The sequence below is a fragment of the Juglans regia genome, chromosome 3 (assembly GCF_001411555.2).
Source record: "Juglans regia cultivar Chandler chromosome 3, Walnut 2.0, whole genome shotgun sequence".
NCBI lineage: Eukaryota > Viridiplantae > Streptophyta > Magnoliopsida > Fagales > Juglandaceae > Juglans > Juglans regia.
Window position 1 is genome coordinate 438,851 of NC_049903.1, and position 14,735 is coordinate 453,585.

The 14,735-nt window shown below is 32.5% G+C and overlaps 2 protein-coding genes across 4 annotated transcripts; both read right to left on the reverse strand.

Annotated features, from left to right (window-relative positions):
• Positions 1 to 2,654: 2,654 nt before the first annotated feature.
• LOC118347955 (carotene epsilon-monooxygenase, chloroplastic-like) lies at positions 2,655 to 7,896 on the reverse strand. Its single transcript, XM_035688552.1, has 9 exons — positions 7,227 to 7,896; positions 6,506 to 6,802; positions 6,216 to 6,413; positions 5,026 to 5,127; positions 4,311 to 4,451; positions 4,090 to 4,197; positions 3,811 to 3,893; positions 3,460 to 3,622; positions 2,655 to 3,089 (listed from the first exon to the last, which is right to left on the reverse strand). The coding sequence occupies exons 1-9, from the start codon at positions 7,743 to 7,745 to the stop codon at positions 3,024 to 3,026; spliced, it is 1,677 nt and encodes a 558-aa protein (XP_035544445.1). The 5' UTR covers positions 7,746 to 7,896; the 3' UTR covers positions 2,655 to 3,023.
• A 3,623-nt stretch (positions 7,897 to 11,519) lies between these two features.
• LOC108985264 (protein DMR6-LIKE OXYGENASE 1) lies at positions 11,520 to 13,971 on the reverse strand. 3 transcript variants are annotated; one of them, XM_018957479.2, is made up of 5 exons: positions 13,660 to 13,971; positions 13,190 to 13,494; positions 12,751 to 12,998; positions 12,018 to 12,381; positions 11,520 to 11,911 (listed from the first exon to the last, which is right to left on the reverse strand). In XM_018957479.2, exons 2-5 carry the CDS (start codon positions 13,481 to 13,483, stop codon positions 11,663 to 11,665), a joined length of 1,155 nt encoding a protein of 384 aa, XP_018813024.1. In that variant the 5' UTR covers positions 13,484 to 13,494; positions 13,660 to 13,971; the 3' UTR covers positions 11,520 to 11,662. The 3 variants fall into 3 exon arrangements, with proteins under 3 accessions (XP_018813024.1, XP_035544446.1, XP_018813023.1); XM_035688553.1 differs by having other exon boundaries at positions 13,733 to 13,949; XM_018957478.2 differs by lacking the exon at positions 13,660 to 13,971 and having other exon boundaries at positions 13,190 to 13,610.
• Between the last annotated feature and the right edge of the window lie 764 nt (positions 13,972 to 14,735).

The window sequence follows — 14,735 nt, forward strand, 5'->3', positions numbered from 1 at the left end:
TTAGAAACCGATAAGATTCATATTTGAATTTTATTTTCATATAGTCTTTTCAATTAATTATATGTTTAACATAATTTTTTTTCATGTGGAGATAACTTTGAAAAATATTTTAAATGAGATCGATTGAAGATTATTTGAAGTACTTTTGGACCAAAACTAGCTAATCCAAGAGTAAGACCATTTTTTCTTTTTTCTTTAGATTGAATTTTTTTTTTTTTGTGGGCATGTTCTTCAATCTTCACTTTCTTTCTTAGCAATAGAGGATGTCCAATTTTAGTATCATTATCCAATTTTTTGTGGGCATGTAGATTAGCTAGTTTTGAAGACAGGAGGAAGATTCATGAACACGCATGGATAGGATTCATGTGGACATCAATTTTTTGTGGGCATGCAGATTACTTGAAGTACTTTTTTGTGGGTCCGGTTAAATTGATATGTATGCCAAGTGTGTTTGTGTTGGAAGTGCTCGCCAAGTGTTTGATAGGATTAAAGTAAGAGATGATGTGTTATGGAACTTTATGGATCAATACCCATATTTTTTAGTTTTTTTTTTTTTTTATGTGGATATTTACAAACATATTTTTTGTAAATTCTTGGAGTCAGAAGATTAAGAGACTAACATATATCTATTTTCTAGAAAAAAAAAAAAATCGGGTAATTGGGTATTTCGAAAACAGTGTACGGGTCGGCCAATCAGGTAACGGAATAGTCTTGGGTTCGGGTCGGGTCGGAACAGTAAATCTCGGGTCGGGTCGGGTCGGATGAACAGTTACCATACAACTCAAGTTTGCTCTGTATCTTAGTCAAAATTGCTTTTTTTTTTTTTAATATTTTTCAGATATCTTTAAATATTTTTAAAAAATAAAATATATTAAAAAATAAAATAAAATATATGAAATTAAAAGAAAAAATAATAACCTCTCAACTTAGATTCTGTATGAACAGAAAGAGGTATCTATTAATATATATATTAATAAAATATTCCTACAATCCACGATTAATATAAATTTTAAAAAAATTTTATTTCATCTCATCTCATATTGTCATTACATTTTTTTCAAATTTTTATATAAAATATAATAAACAATTCAATTTTTTTAAATTCTAATTCAATTTTTTCAAATCCTAACACAATAATAATATTAAAATATAATATTTTAAATTTTTAAACAAAACATAAAATTTTCATCTCATCTTCCAAACATACCTGGATAGTGACTGATACCTATTGAGGGATGTGGAGATCATAAATAATAAATATAATAATAATAACTAATAATTCTATTTAAAAAAATTTATACTATATACAATATTAAAAATAAAATTTAATTTAAATTTTACTAATCAAATTATATCAAACGTAAATTGTGTTATTTATAATTATGATATAATATTAAATATTAAATAAGATACTTATTAGAAGAGCAACAGCCACAGACAACATTTGGGTAAGAGTAGTATTACACTCACCGAGGATGTAGTGTGAGAGGAAATAGGATAAGATGAAATAATTTTAAATAAAAGATAAAAGTTAAATAAATATTTTTAAAATATTATATTTTAATATTATTATTATTATAAAATTTTAAAAAAATAATTTTTTTATTATATTTTATATAAAAATTTAAAAAAATTATAATAATGAGATGAAATAAAACCGTTTATATATCCTAACGAGACTTTAGAATATATCTCTTGTAACATAAGTGTAAATGCAATTTTTTGTTTTTGTTTTTTCAACTATTTTTAAATATTTTAAAACATTTAAAAAAAAACAAATTCATTAATATTACTTTTTTAATCATTAAATAAAAATAAAAAAATAAAAATAACAATCGATCACTTTTATAAGCTGAAATAACATTTTCAAATCTCTATATTTTCTTTATTATGATGCCCATATTTTTACAAAAGATTTATACATTTAAAATTTTTACCTAACATTCCTTTACAAAAATCCTTATCTTTTATTTCTTTATTATGGAGCCTACATTTTTTTATAAAAGATGTATACATTTAAAATTTATACCTAACATTACTGATTTGTTACATAAAAATAGTGAGATTATTCATTCTTAGTTAGCTCATCAGCAATTGGTTGGTGAAAAGGACACGCATACAGTAGAGCCCCGCTTCTTGTGTCCCCTTAAAGTAAGATGCAGATCCTCGTCCAACAGCTAAACCATTACCAAACTACTGGCCCAATTGTTTGTTCTTTTTCCCTACTGACCTCATGCTGAAGATGATCCCTCGGGCCTTCCCATTGGATATTTGCTCCTTCTTCTTCTTGACCTTTTGCAAAAATCTCTTATATCTGATTGCAATTGGAACTCGCTAGCATGTAACTAGTAAAGAGAGCCCAGTTCTTGTTTCTCAGTGATTTGCTCTTATCTTTTACCATTTCTGAGCAAAAGCCAATCAGAAGCGAAAGAATCAGAGTCGAGACAAGCTTTCCCTTACAAACTTCCGTTTCTACCGTCCTTTTTTATTATATTATATATATATATATATACATATTTCAGGCAGCCAATTCCACCTAGTAAGATATGTGGGTAAGCTGCTTATTACATGGCTCTGGTTATGTAGAAGAATTTGCAAAATCTGAGGTGAGTTCACAAGAAGAATAATGACGAGTCCTTGTATAACTGCAGAAATGGCAATGAAACTTTTCATGATCTTAGCATCCATCGATATACTATTTTGCTACATATTTGTAGTCACAGGGTAAGTGTACATAATTATTTTCTTTTAACCACCATTTTCACTCTCTGAAGCACAGGCACCTCCCTTACAATGGAGTGAGAACAGCAAACCAAACTCCGCGGCTTTCGACGTATTAATTTTATTATTCCAAATGCTAATGCATAACATGGTAAACCGACGATACACAGAAAATTACCTTTGTCACTCAAAAGAATCATAACAATGGTAAATTATGTTTTCTCCCAAAACCGCAAATTACCACAACACTTTCTGTGCTAGAACCCTTGGATATTATTAGATTTTATGTACAAAGTTACAGCTTACCTAGAAGACAAGGAAGCAAATGCAGCTTTTGTTTGTCGTTGACTCAGCTTCATGTACAAGCCCTGCAATGATAGCACCATGTTAAAACACATCACATTCCTCTATAAGAGTAAGTCGACTCCAATATGTTGAATTCAAATCTTTGTTTTTCTTTCTTTTCTATTTGGTCCTCCGTTTTCCTAAAACAAAACCTAAACATTTCAATAATTTATGCGCACATAGAAACCACTGACTGGTGCATACATCGATGACGTCAACGGAAATAAAAATATCAAATGCAAACCAGACAAAACCCATCAAGCATATCACCAAAAGAGTAATAATGCATATATTGCTTGGGATCTGAATTCTAATCCAGATTTGAAATCATGGCAATTAGTGTAATCTTTACTTGTGCATGGATCGACTAATAATATTCATAGATGACATTACGTTTGCTGTATGTATTGTTGCTCCAGTAGTCATGCTAATGTTTTGGTTAGGAACCAGCTCAAAGTTCATGTGCTGCAAAAAGATTGCGAGAGCAACAATAGCTTCCAGCAAAGCAAACTGATCACCAACACACTTTCTGGGCCCACCGCTGAATGGAATGAATCTGTGGTATATATTTTGCACCATCAGCGCCAGTGTTAAAGGGATATGTAAAAGTAAAGAATGGATGCATTTGAGCTATCAGTACAATAAAGAGCACACATTTCTGTAAATGGGATTGAAAAGGTAAAAAACAGCATTGAAGTTATGAAACTCTTTTGGCATCTCTGAAAGGATATAAAAATCCAATACCTGAAATCTGTATTCGTTTCGTTAGGTATTGGGCCTTCTAAGTCAAATCTTTCTGGCACAAACTCTTCAGCTTTCTCCCAGACCTAGAAAAATAACAAGAAGATTGCCAAAATGTGGGTTTTTTTTTTCCCGATAAGTACCAAAATGTAGAAATGTGGAAAGACAAGTAAATCAGACATCTCAGGTCTGTTTCAATTATGCATTAAATTACTGAATTGCACAATAAAAGAAATTACATTTGACCATAAAAAGGGAAGTTTAAACAACATAAGCCGATACCTGTGAGGAATGATGGATATTATATACAGAAATCATAATGTCTTGACCAGCATTAACCTTGAAAGCTCCAGGAAGCACGTCAGCAACTTGAGCTCTTCTTAATAAGACCTAGAAGATTTGAAAGAGTGAAATAAGCAACAAATTGAGTCAGCAGAATTACCACATACTCTTTCTATTTCATATTATTTTGATATAAGTGGAAGAGAAAGAACGCAACTGACAGGAGGATGTGGATATAGACGGAGTGACTCAATTATGCAGCGGGTCAAGAACTTTAGATCCTTAATATCTTCATAAGCAGGAGGTCTTCCTTGTAGAACTCTGTCAACTTCCTCTTGTGCTTTCACCAATGAAGTCGAGTCCTGCAAAAGATGATGAACAATAAACAGTTTCTCCAAATACCACATTCAAGGGAAAAGATAGTCTGAATCACGTCCAAATTTATTACTGCAATCAAAGTAGCATATCAATATTTTACACATGTTCTATAGTTCACCAGATCCACAATACAAATCATAAGAACTTGAGCAAGGGTCCATGAATCGGTAAGGATCGGGCTGTGATAGTAACTTAAGGGCTACAACCTCTTATAAATTACTTCTTAACACATATATTGGACCCATTTGAATAGCAACAGAACCCGATTACCTATGTTCAGCCAACATTTCGAGCCAACAGGCAGTTTAGGGGTCAAAACATTGGTACAAGGCATACACGGATCATGGATGAGAACGGTATTGTTCAATTAGGACAAAAAAATCAAAAGAAATCTTTCAAGTATCAAGAGATGGGTATAAATTGGTGTGATGTTATATATTTATTCTGAATCGGTAACACAGAGCCTGCCTATGCAGTCAGATGCTAAAGTTAGCATCAATTTATCATACAAATGGCAGACTCAAATAATAAAGAGAGAAGTGAAAATGGAAAGGATACCTTACTCAGAAGATAGAGTGTCCACGTCAACACTGAACCAGTAGTCTCATGACCAGCAACTAACATTGACAATAGGTCATCTCGTAGTTGTACACTTGAAACCTAAAACAGTATTTAGCAATTGTATCAAAACTAAATGCTATTACCCTAACAAAAATCCTTCAAGACAACATTGAGACAATACAACGGTAGATGTGTAGCATAGGTGATACATCTGCCACATTCAAAGGCAAGTGTATCATGGATGAAAATAACTTTTTTTCTTGAAGGTGGATAAAGTGGGCAGCTGTGTAAACATGCAGAGACATTGCGGAGGTGGTCATAGAAAAATCGAGTAATAAAAAAGCATGCTCATATGGAGTGAATTCCAGGCATATGCGACAACTTCTGGCCAGAAAGGCGGAAAACCAGGGACTGTAAACTTGAAGCATGGAAACTCAACCATTGGCAACAGTCACAACCAAGCAAAACTAGATGAAAACTTTGTGTATTGTCCCTTTCTATGCTTCCAAAGCCAAAAGCTTGGAAAATCTAGTAAGATTTGAAATAAAACTAATGAAGTGACTTGCAAACTTATAGAACCTGGAACACTCTCACGTCTTCAATTAAAGTCTTGACTATAACCTGTTCACATTTATAAGCACATGTAACCATAAATCAATTCTTCTTGTATGTTTTAAACGCACCAATAATTTTCCAGTCCCAAAACATCTAAACACCAAGTTGTTACCATCCTGAAAACCTCTGCATATGTGCATTCTGGACAGCAACAAATGACACAGTGATCACAAGCAAAACAAACCATACATAGGAGATAAAGGTTTGGTTTGGTTTCACAAATCATGTCATCTCATCTCAACATCTAAACACCATTTAAACAAAAACATTTTTCAATTTCAAATTTTCAAAATTTTCATCTAATCATTACCTAGTCATTACAATTTTCTCAAACTTCCAAACAAAACACAAAAAACAATTTGACTTTTTCAAATCAAAAAATAAAAATTATATTAAAAAATTATATTTTAACCCTCTTTTAACTTTATAATCTTTTTATTCAACTTTTTCGATCTCATTTCTCAAAATCCTATAAAATCTTTAACTCAAATTATTTCACTACTATTCACAGATTTCTCATCTTATCTTGTCTCATCTGTGTAATGAAACAAGGCCAAAGAACACTAGCAGACCTCTTCTCTGCTTGCAAGCAAGAAGCGAAGAATGCTTGGATCAGCGTCATTTACATATTCCTCCTCATTTATTCTTTCTCCCTCGGCTTCCACCATATCTTTGCACTTTTCAATAAGTTCTTCAACAGTTCTCCTTATCACAGTAACCGCTTTTTCAGCTTTTATTTGTCTTGGGATTATTTTACAAAGAGCTTTAACCTACATCAAGACACAATATAGTACGTATATGATTATCAAAATGGGAAAAAAAATATAATGAAAAGCAAGAACAGGGCAGCAGAAAGATATACCTTCCAATATGGTAATATATCAGTCGAACGAGCCTCTGCCTCTTTCAATGCAGTGTAAACTGCATCAATCACAGGGCTATCAGTGGTAAGTGAATCAAAATTATAGTTGAATACAGACAGACCTATAACATCAAGAGTTAATTGAGAAAAGTTTTCCTCCATGTTTACAGGACTGCCACTTAAAGCATCGAGCTTGAGCTTTTCCACCAATCTCTCAGCGCATTTGCAAAACACTCGATCAACCATCACTGACAAATACTTTTTGTGAAGTGATGGCACCACAGCCCTACGCCTTGCCTGTTAACAAGATATTAAAAATCACATGGATCATAACCAGTTCAGTGTATTTTTTTGTTACTGGCTGAGAGCTTACAAAAATGAAAAACGGAGGCAATGACATGAGTGCAAAAAATAAACCTGGCAAGACAATCACCTATACTTATTCTCGAGAATAACAAGCAAAATAAGATAAAGCACAAATTATGCTTGTCCATTATGGCAATAAAGAAACCGGGAGAATTGGGGGGCACATAACCATCCGTTCAATAAGGTGAATCAGAACATAACATTGAAAGCTCAAAAATGATGTTCTAAACCAAAGCCCACCCACATTGAACCAACAACACGCAGCATTGTAAAAACTCCATGATTATAGCCCGAAAGTATCAAGTAAATGAACTCTAACCAACTTCCCCACTCCGTAAAAAATGGATATCATTACCGTCCAAAGCGGGCCTTCGGCAATGGCAAAACCCGACCCAAACAAGAACTCGGAGACCTCAGACACAAGACCCTTGGAATACCTCCCATAGTTCCTCAGCACATGCTTAGCAATGGTAGGGTCGCTAACCACCACGAAGTTTCTAGGCCCCGCAGCGAGCCGGTAGATGGGTCCGTAATCGTTCATCCATTTGAACAGTGGGAGGAAAAGTGCACCGCCCAGAAGATCAGACACGTCCTCGAGCTTGGCGCTGGCGATGGGAATGCCGGAGTCATCGTCTTTGCTCAACGTTAAAGACCGAGTGAGTGAGGTGAGCCAGTCAGGGCTTACCCAGGAACTTGTTTTGTTGCTTTTGTTGTTGTTGTTGCTGCTGTTGTTGTTGTTGTTGAGGGAGGAATTGATGGTGAGGAATTGATAAGGTGGGGGTTTGGAAGAGAAAATGGTAGTACTGGTGGTGAAGGTGGGTTTGAGGAGAGGAGGGGTTCGGAAGACAGAGGAGGTAGAGAGGGAGGAAGACATAGCGGGGAAGTGAGCACTCTTCTGGTTCTGGGCGTGTTTCTTCTCTATGCACTCGTGTTTTTCTTAGTCACCATTGCCGGATGGAAGCGTTGAAGTGTTTGAAGTCTGTGCAGCGTGTGTGGGTGATAGTTGCGACAGAAGATTGTGGATTGGATTGGGTTTAGGCATTTTAGAGCTTTCTTATATCTAATATAAAAACTGTAAATTATTTAAAGAATTGATGAATATGTAAAATGCAAATGTCTACAATAACCCGTCACATATAACGGTACTGTTTATCCTTTAAATAATTTTTTTTTTATTTATACTTTATTTACTCCCTTATTTATTTTTATTTTTACATTTCAATACAATTTTTTTTATTATTTATCATTTAAAACACCTCTATTTAATTTTTTTCTAAAACATATCTTGAAAATATTATTTATCTAATTTTTTCATATTTTGATTTTATTTTTTATTTTTATTTGGTTTATATATTTTTATTTTGTGTGTATAGAACTTAATTGTATTACATTTTATATAATAATATCTTGCAAATATATGGATATTAAAAATTTATTGGTAGAAAAGAAATGTTTAAAAAAAAATTAAAAAATAATATTTAAATGATATGAAAAAAAAATAGATAAACTAATGTATGATATATTGTAAAAGTCAATATATAAAATAAAAAAAGTGAAGTTTGGTGATGTATTTTAATAGATAAGATAAATGATTCATTATGAATGTTCTTAGATAACATCCTTTTGCGCACCCTCTTCTAATTCAGGCATTTTTTAAAAAAAAAATTCTTAATTTCTAATTGTTAAATTTAATTTTGTATCTTTTTAATTTGTTGACCATTATGGTCTAATTTGAGTGAATAAGGATTGAAATATCCAATTTTAAAACATAGGGATCAATCACTCTAGAAGTTTTTTTTTTTTTAAATATAAAGGGATCAAACTCTCCAAATTTTAATAATTGAACCCTTAAAAATAAAATATATAACGACAAGCAGTCGTCTTTAAAGACTCTAACAGTGAGGCCAAAGGAAATGTTTTTAATAAGGATGTTATTTTCTTAATGCAGCGACATACTCCGTCGTAAAGTAGACTGTGTTGTCTGTCACCCGATGGATAATGGCCCAACCATTATGAGAAGGGGAAACCCAGGAGACATCATCGGGAGGAAGACATAAAGCCCATAAAAGAGGACCTTCTAGGAGTACAAATCGAGATGAGCACGGAACGGGCTTGTTATTTATAGGAACACAAGCCCAAGCCTTATATTGGACTGGATATTAATATTCTAGGATCTATTTAATTGGGCTTGAGTTTAGCCCAATAACAACTATCACAATTTTAACTATTCTTTTCAAATAATTCTATTTGAAATCATTACACCACACATAATTTACATGTCAAAATTTAATTTAAAAGTTTAATTTTAAAATTTAAATTTTATAAATCAAATTATGTTATATAAATAGCGTGTGACGTAAATACCTTCAAATAATACTTCAAGTTTGTTTGTTTTGATAATTCAATGTAGGAGTTAAAGGCCTAATTACAACCCTTGGAGAATAATTCAATCCATTTGTTGCATATTCTAAATAAGTAAATAAGTATATATAATTGATGTTCTTCTTAATATATAATATCCATTTTGCAGTCAAAAGGGAAATAAATAAATAAAGAAAGAAAGAAGATGTTAATGGATTGGACCGTCGCCATGACAATAGTATAGTACAACAAATTAGAAAGGAAGGGACGCATGCAGGCGGTCAACATATATAAATATATATATGCAGCAAGTTACGACGGCAGGCATGCAGGAGGCTGGCTAGCTATAAGGGACGGAGTCAATCGAGTCAGGAAATATATATATACGAGGAGAATATGCTGGACACTACAAGAAAACTATTTATTTGTGATCAGTTAATTCTAATGAATGATCATATATGTTTCGTTGAATTATTTTTATTGCAGTACTTATTATTTTAATTACCACGTTTAAATTCTTAACGTGTTCGATTAATTAGTGGGATATTGTTCCATAACAATGAAGTAACTTTTACATCTACCCCAAACATGACAATTTTTTACCATATGCACCAAAAGATCATTGAGAAATTTTGTTTCTCATCATCCACGTACAATTATATCAATTAAAGATCGATCATGCATGTTTTAAATACCTAATTTTTCATTTAAGTGATTGATTTATGAAATCATTTAAAATGTGTCGCATCAATATTGTGATAAAAATAAAAAAAAAAAAAAAAAAAAAAAAAAAAAAAAAACAGCATATATAGCACATATATAAGTAATTGATCACGGAAAATTAAAAAGGAAATTTGTATTCAACAAAATAAGTACGTACTGTCCATTTGATCTCAATGCATAGCTCTCATGAATTCTAGCTAGCTGCATGCAAAGTAGATCATGAGATCATGTGTAGATTTTAATTAGACAATCCTAAACCCAACATGCATCGTAGGGTCTATTTGATCAGAATACAAGAGAATAGGGCTCCTTTTAATTTGTTACTTTTAATTAGTTATTACCTTGAAACATGACTACATGATGATTTCCTAGATCGATCTAGTGTCAAATTAAAGATCATATTGCTAACAAAATAATGGTCAAAATGATGAATAGAACCTCGTAAACATATATATATATATATATATATATATATATATATATATATAATCGATCCCCGTCCACATGCAAACTAAAACAATATATATGTCATTTAATTCATCAATACTTGCTAAAATTAAGGGAATTAATTAAGCTGTCGACTTAAGTTCATTAATTAATTATAATTAGCCAAATAATTAATACATGCGAGTACTAATATTTACTGATCAGTAGTACTCATAATCTCTAACTTCACAATCGAGATGGGTCTAGCTAATATATATAATATTTTAATATTGGTGCTGTATATATATAATAGTTAGATATGCATGAAAACGCGGGGCACTAGATTTTTAGGCTCTTGGACGACAAAAGGGTGGGTATAGATTTCGGATAGATATGGTCGATCAGATTAATTACTAGCTTAATGTGCAAAAACAACAACAACAACAAAAAAATAAACATACCAAAAACAAAATGTGCCTACGTAGTAAGTACGTAAACGTTGTAAAATAAGACAACGAGACATGAATCTGCATTAATAGTGAAAAGCTTTAATAATTTAAGTATCTTATTCATCCTCGTCAACACAACCTTTATGCAGCGCCATTCCAAGATAGTTCACTAGCTAAGGCTCCATTAATTTAGATAGTGGAATAAGATAAGATGGTTTTAGATGAAAATTAAATAAAATATTGTTAGAATATTATTTTTAATATTATTATTATTTTTAGATTTAAAAAAGTTGAATTGTTTATTATATTTTGTGTAAAAATTTAAAAAAATTATAATAATAAGATAAGATGAAATCGTTTCTATATCCAAATGGAAATTCACATACACTATATATATATATATGATAATACTATTGAGACCGATGATAAATGAATGAAATTTGACCAATAACTACAAATGCACTTTTTTTATTTTTTTTCTTTTTATTTCAATCATTTTTTTTATATATCTTTAAACATTTTAAAAAAAATTTCAATCGATAACTTTTACCAATTCTTTTTTAATTAAGTTACTTTTCATATATATATATATGGCAATATATTATAACACTGACCAGCAGGTGAGGTATGGGGTTTATCCTTTAAAGGTTTGACCAAACTTTAGAGAGAGAGAGAGAGAGAATAAAAATACATTAATTCCATGCATGTAATCAATGATACATAATTGATTGCAACGAAAGTACTCAACATACAAGCGTCTAATCCGTTTTGATATATAGATCTGGATTAATTCATCGGTACTTCTCCGAGCTAGCTAGATATATATATAGCCTTAATCCAATAATTTCCTAGAATCCAAGAAATTCTTCCTCTTGGGCTCAGAAGATGAAATGTAGTCGAGAAAACTAGCAAAGTCGGTGTCCTTGAAACGCCTTGGATTCGCTTCGTTGATCAGTTTAGGCGACGGCCTAACCATGCTCTGGAAAGGAAGGCTATGCAAAGAAGCCACCGATATTCGAGGTTTCATAGGGTTCACAGATACTCTATGTAAAACGCTCTTGTATTTTCCGTTGCTAAATATCTGAGACAAATTAAAATATAATTGAATCAACAGTTAATTACAAACTACTTGAATTAATTATATATATTTTTTGGATTTCGTGCACTTTGATGTACTTACGACCCACCTCTAGATGATCACCAATGTTGACAACAAATGAATTAGCAATTGGTTGGACAGTAATCCATTTTTCTTGGAATTGTATTTGTAGGCCCTCAACCTCATCTTGGAGAAGAAGTGTGAGGAATCCATAGTCGGAATGCGGTGGCATTCCCAGGGTTAAATTGGGTTCTGGACATGGCGGGTAGCAATTGGCAACCATTAACTGGCTTCCTTCTTGTAAGTCTTTTAATATGTCATCTTCTTCTTCTTCTTCCTCTGTCTTCTTCTTCTCATCCGCGATTCCCACAAGTCCTAAGCTCTCCACGATGGCCTCCATTAGCATTAGAAACAAGTATTTGGTTTCTGTTGCGTAGGTAGCCGCCAATTTCCTGTTTAAAGCATGAACCATCAACTTGATTGGTCCTCAAATTATTAATATTTACATATACATGCATGTAATAGATATCATTGCTTGACAACTACGAGCAAGTTAATTATTCTTTATATCTAAGAACTTCATGAGTAATAGGAGTCGTAGTAATTCATTTGCAAAAGTCAACCCCTATTCGTTTCCCGCAAAGCCGTACGTGTACAGGTTAGCTAGCGATTATGAGCCACACAAATGAAAGAAAGAGATATATATATATATATATATATTTATATAAATATATATATATAAGAGAGAAAGGACTGCAAAAAATAAAATAAAATAAAATAAAAATAATTGAAGGCTGAAGCTAAGGTAGGTAAACTCTCACCTCAGGTCCATAGGAGAAGAAGGCCAATGTGGGAGGACATCTGATAGGGGATGGCACATTAGCTTCAAGAAGTCTCTCCAACAAAACACATTATCTTTCTTCTGGTTAAAGCTGGTTCCATATCGGACCGGCGCTTGCATATCCGAAGACATGTACTTTGATCTTTCCTCAAATGGCAGCTCGAAAAACCTTGTACAAACGTCAATCATGCTGCTTATAACATCGCTTGGAATGCCATGGTTTACCAGCTGCGCGCAATATTTATAATTTATAATTTAAATTTAATTTGAAGTAAGCATTAATCTTGAAAATTCCTATATTTTCTTCGATTTTTGTCTTAATAGAACATTGACATGGATCAGTGTGGTCGACTGAGATGACTAGATCGAATTACAATTTGGTTTCAACATGGTAATTTATAAACAATTCAAAACCATACCTGAAAAAAACCGTATTGTTCGCAAGCATTAGCGAGGGACTCGAGGACTTGAGGCCGGTTGGCACCTTGCATTAGTTCTGCGAAATCAATGATGGGCAGCTTAAGATTTTGCTCGGATACATGATTTAGCACCCCGTCTTCAGTAATGGGTCGATCGCAGGGGGGTAATATGTACTTCTTGGGAACTCTGTTTATGCCATTTTCCCAGAGGTGCTTTATTCCTTTTTGGTACTCGCTATCTGGCGTATCATTCTCCTCCTTTGTTTCAGTTGTTACAGCCATCGTAGGAGACATGGAACAATAACCTGGAATTCATGCAGGGTTAAGGAAAATTGTGTTCTATTAATTATATAAGCTTTGAATACATGTATTTTCTTTTTGGCCAGAAACGCTGTGTGTGTGTATGAGAGAGAGAGAGAGAGAGAGAGAGATCTAGAGAGAGAGAGTATTGATTGGATAAATATATATACCAAACGTGAGGCCTTGAAAAGATAATAGCTAGGGATATGCGGAGACTAAGAATGAAATGAAGTGCGGGTATACTGATAAGGTTTTGGAGTATATATAGCAGAGGAGCGAGCGGGGAAGAATAGTATCAAGTTTCAGAGAAACCAGCTTCGGGTTCCGTCGGTCGTGAATTTCAAGGACTCCTTCCATTTAACGACCCGTTGACAAAAAATCAGTCAGACCACGAGCTGGTGGTAGGGACAACGAAAACCCACCACCATGGCATGCATGCTCCAGTCCAGACTCCAGAGACTTCAACTTTAAAAAGCTTAGTCTTCTTTTCTAGCCAGCACCTACCAAACTTATAGGTACAGCTCTCTTTCTCCGCCCTAAATATTATTGCAAATTAATCAAAGTGTTATATATTATATGGCAGGATTAATGAGGATACCATGGTTGACTAGTTTAATTGGCCGTGCAGCTCATCCTCACCATTACATACATATATATATATATATAGAAACATTAAAAACATCCATATATAACTTCTTTATCTTAAAACTCCCCATAGATCTCGTACTGACGTTAACATGGATTCATCTGATCCTCATAACTTACAACGCTAAGGGTGTAATGTGCTCAAGACTACTCGGTGAACAATTCCATTAAAAATGCTCATGCTTAGTTAAATTATAAGTCTTTCGTGAATACTAAAATATAATCAATTATTAAATAATACAATTCATCTAAAACTTAATTCTATTTAGATTTATATTTACAAATTAAGTTGCTAATATAAAGATGATCAACTTAACTCGTGAGCTCACTCGATCGTTTTTATCGTAATACTCACATAAATTAATAAAAATATGTTCTATATATAAATGCATGTGTGTGTATATATTAGTTATAAAGTAATAATATATATATAAATTAAAAATTTTGAAAATGTTTTTATTTTCTATTTTGGTTGTAAATTGTTTGTAAGTTTTTGTTGTTATCTTGAAATTGGAATATAGCATTATTAATATACACTTTTGATATACGATCATAGGTAAATCAATAAAAATTTGTAACTTTGATTCATTTAATTTTTTAA